This window comes from Acanthisitta chloris, unplaced genomic scaffold (genome assembly GCF_000695815.1).
Source record: "Acanthisitta chloris isolate BGI_N310 unplaced genomic scaffold, ASM69581v1 scaffold24350, whole genome shotgun sequence".
Lineage (NCBI taxonomy): Eukaryota > Metazoa > Chordata > Aves > Passeriformes > Acanthisittidae > Acanthisitta > Acanthisitta chloris.
The window spans coordinates 1-4,226 of NW_008651439.1; the positions used below are offsets into that span (position 1 = coordinate 1).

The window sequence follows — 4,226 nt, forward strand, 5'->3', positions numbered from 1 at the left end:
TGGGGATGACACTTGGAGGGCAGGTTGAGCAACACTGCTGGGAGGTGTGAGGGACACTGGGGGAGTCCTGGGGCCTGTGGGGGCTGTGGAGGTGACACTGGGGAGGCAGGTTGGGATGGCATGGGGGCTGTAGGGGTGACGCTTGGAGGGCAGGTTGTGGGGAGGACACTGGGGTTGGACATGCTGACAGTGTGCCCTCCTGAGCCCCCTGTGCCCATGGCAGGGCTGAAGCAGGAGCTGTTCCACCGGCACAAGGAGGCCCAGCAGTGCTGCAGGCCCTACAACCTGCCCCTGCTCCGTGCAGCCCAGCAGCGAGAGATGGAGGTGAGGGGGGAGATGGAGGTGAAGGGAGCCGGGTGGGAGATGGAGGTGAGGGGTGTGAGTACAGAGCCATGTCCCCAGGGGTCTCATAGCCCCATTGCTGCAGGAGCACTGCAGCATCTTCAGAGAGTTTGACTATTCCCACTCCCTGCAGCCTTGGCACCCACTAGGCATCCTGGCTGGCCTTGATAGCACAGCCCTAGTTCCCTACCCCAATTTGGGGCTCTCCTCTTCTTGCTCTGCCCTTTGTCCCCCCAAGGTGGGGGCCCAGGTTCTTGCCATGTGGGATAGCTGTGAGCCAGGTGTGATCTGGGAATTGTGGAGGTTCAGGAGGCCACTCCAAAGGCAGTGCACTCCACAGTGCTTTAATGATTCCTTCTGGTCTGTGTCTTAGGGATGAGAAGAAGACAGGACGAAGGCAGATATTCCACTTTTTTTCCATTGACTGTTATCTTTTTTAGGCTGTGGAACAACGGATCCGAGAGGAACAGCGAATGATGGATGAGAAGATAGTATTGGAGCTGGACCAAAAAGTGATTGACCAGCAGAGCACCCTGGAGAAGGCTGGAGTGTCTGGATTCTACATCACCACCAACCCCCAAGTTGGTGTTTGGGCAAGGGCTGAGGGCTTTGGACAAGGGCCTGGAGGGACAGGTCAAGGGGGAATGGCTTCAGACTGCCAGAGGGCAGGGTTAGGTGGGATATGGGGAATAATTCTTCCCTGTGAGGGTGCTGAGCCACTGGCACATGTTGCCCAGAGACGCTGTGGCTGCTCCATCCCTGGGAGTGTTCCAGGCCAGGTTGGACAGGGCTTGGAGCAACCCGGGCTAGTGGGAGGTGTCACTGCCCATGGCAAGGGGGTGGAATGAGATGGTCTTTAAGGTCCCTTCCAACCTAAACCATCCTGATTCTGTCTCTTGGGTTAGTATCTTTAGAAAGATCTCCCTGTTTTGAATCCAGAATCTCTGGGTCAGAGAGATCCATCCTTTGCCTCCCCAACTGGTTTATGTGTCCTGGGCAAACCAAGTTTGTAACAGAGCAGAAACCCATCAGACAGGGCAGCATTCCCAACTTACTGCAATGTTTTTCCCAGTGTGGAAGGAAGAAACCCTGTGCCAACAGCCTGCAGTCCTGTGACTCTCAAATGGCTCAGAATAACACTGAAATCAGTGATTTACTGCTTCTGTATCCAGCTTGGCTGCACAAACTGCCTTCAGGAGCCTGTTTATTAGGCACCTTGTTCATTCTTGCATGTGACTTGCTGGAGCTGATGATCTCAGACTGTGGTTAGAGGATTATTGTGTTTCTCCAGTGCATTTGTTCTCAAAACATCTGAGCAGTCGCCTGGGTTTGTCCCTGTTGTCTTTGTGCCACCACAGGAATGAAAGAACTCAAACTTCCCAAGTCCTGTTGTAACACCACACAAGTTTGCAGGGAATGCAAAGACAGGCTGTTCTTAACTCTTGTTTTTTCAGCTGATTAAATGTCACTTTGATAAAGACCTACTGGGGAGAGCAGACAGCTTAAACAGAGCTAAACAGGCAATTTTTAACACCCACCCACACAGTTCCTGGTCATGGAGCCTTGAACAAGCCTCTCATTTTCCTGTGCTGCTATTCCCCAGCTGTATAATGCAGGCAGCCCTTTTTCTCCCTCCTGCCCGGCCTTGTGTGTTGTTTTTGTAAGCAATAACCCTTACCAGGGTTCCTGTTTGCTGGGGTTGTGTATGTTTGCCTTTAGGATAGTTGCCAAACCCGACCCGGATCTTAGCTTGTTCCTGTGAATGCCACCAAGAAATCCCTGCTGGAATTTGTTCTCCACACAGCTCCCATCAGCTGATAGTTCCTCCCAGTCTGCTGGATGAAATACCTGCTTAGGCAGTGGATATATCATTGCAGAAATAGGGTTTTATTTCCCCAGTGTCACATCTGCAGGGCTGAGTCACAGACCTGAGCTCACTAATTAGTGGCTCCAGGTGTAGACAAGGAGTAGAGGGTCAGGGAACCATAAGCTGATGTTGGTGACTACAGGAGATGGTGTTTTCACAGTCATGGAAAAGAGAGTTTTTGACAGGGAATGAAATGCCTGCAGGGAATTTGATGCACCAGTGTATTGCATCTGGCTTGGACCTCACTTAGAGTGTACCCAAAGCAATCCCTCTTTGTCCTGCTGGGAAAGGGCCAGGGAGTTGGAGATGCTGCTGAAGGATGAGGGGATGGACCTGGAGAGTCACCTCTGTGGGTGCAAGGAGATGCTGCTGCTCTGCTCCTGGAGGCTGCTCAGCCTGTGGAACTGGGCAGCCCTTGTGGCACTTAGCATATTTATCACATTTATCACAGTCAAGGAGAAAGAATCTTTCTGAATCCTTACTGAGTCCTAAAGGCATGGGATTTCCAGGACAGCCACAGTTTGCAGCAGGTCTCTTGAGGTATTACACTTAAACAAGATATTACTGATCCATATGTTAGAGAAACACTTGAACAAGATTGAACAAGGTTTCTCTTTGCTTGGTGGGTGGTTTTTTTTTGTTCCCTGAAAAACAGTAGCTTTTCAGGGGGTGGTACAAGCCAATCCTGTCTGCTTCCTGCAGCAGGGAATGGGATAATCTTGCACAAACATCTCTCTTTGCAGGAGCTGATGCTACAGATGAATTTGCTGGAGCTGATTCGGAAGCTGCAGCAGAAAGAAGCTGAGGCTGAGAAGGCTTTTCCCTGAAGGAGCAAATCTGCTGTTCACTTCCCAGAGTTTTTCCTCTGACTTTCCTCTAAAGAACAGACTGTCTGTGCATTTGCTTTGTATCGTGGCAGGAAGAGCCTATGGGGCGTAGAAGAAATAATGAGGACCTTAGACTAGAGCTGGGGTGAGCAGGGCCTGGCACAGGGGGTGGGTGGGAGGCTTGGGCTGCCTCTCTGGTCTTTGGAGCAAGGTGTGAGCTGCACTTGGCTCAGACAGGAGCTGGTGGAGGGTGTTCACCTGCCATGAACATCCTGCAGCATTGCTGAGGCTGTTACTGGGCCAGGATCAGGCAGCAAGCCTAGCCCCATCACATGTGGGTGACCCTGTGTTCAGGTGAATTAAGCTGGAGGAAAAACCAACCCAAAGTTTAGCCACAAGATGCTTCTGTGTGTTGCTGAGACAGAAACAGCCTCTTAAACAGGCAGACCTGTCCCAGAGAGTTCTCCAGGGGGTACTAGCATCATGTGTGTGAAAGGAGGATTGCAGGCTTCAGCCCAGCATTACTCAACTAATGTTCACAGTGTTCCCACCAACTCAGAGAGCAGAGAAGGATGAAGAGTTTGGCTTTGTTCCTTTAAACCAGTTTCCAGATGGAGAGAAATAAAACACTCTGCTCTGCCTTCTGGTGCTGCAGCTTTCTGAATGCCACTGGTCGTGGTTAGGTGTGTCCCATCCCATTGATGAGCGTGGGGTTTGGGGTGTGCTGGAGGGGAAACCTGAAGTGTTTGAGACCTTGCAGGGCTGGGCTGGTGACCCTAAGAGCTTTTTTAAAGGGTTTATGGCATTCTAAGAGCAGGGATTGTATTTGGGAGTGATCTCCATAATGTCGCTGTTTGCTCTTGCTGCGCTACATCCTCTGGTATACTGCAGCAAGAAGGCAGTGTGAGCAGGTTCTCTATGCTGTTCATTCCTGAGGCTGGGAAATAGGTCAGTTCCCCTTGGTTGAGGAACTCAGTGTTTACATGAGAGCAGATTCAGCTGTGGAGGTGTGAAACCAGCTAAAGGATACCTGGAGAGGTGTGGGAAGAGCTTGTGGGTGGCCTGGTGGTAGGAGAGCTGGTGGTGGAGGAGTTCCCCACTCCTGGAGACAAACACAGTGGGCTGAGACTCCCCTCATTTCCATTATGGGTGGGTGTTTCATCCCCATGGGAACAGTGCTGCTGTGGTTC

At 51.4% G+C, this 4,226-nt stretch overlaps 1 protein-coding gene across 1 annotated transcript; it reads left to right on the forward strand.

The window, feature by feature from the left end:
• Window positions 1-223: 223 nt before the first annotated feature.
• LOC103800984 (protein DGCR6) lies at window positions 224-3,036 on the forward strand (the record flags this gene model as incomplete). Its single annotated transcript, XM_009073382.1, has 3 exons — window positions 224-324; window positions 783-923; window positions 2,953-3,036. Coding segments are annotated over 3 exons (326 nt in total), but the record flags the coding sequence as incomplete, so codon positions are not given.
• Between the last annotated feature and the right edge of the window lie 1,190 nt (window positions 3,037-4,226).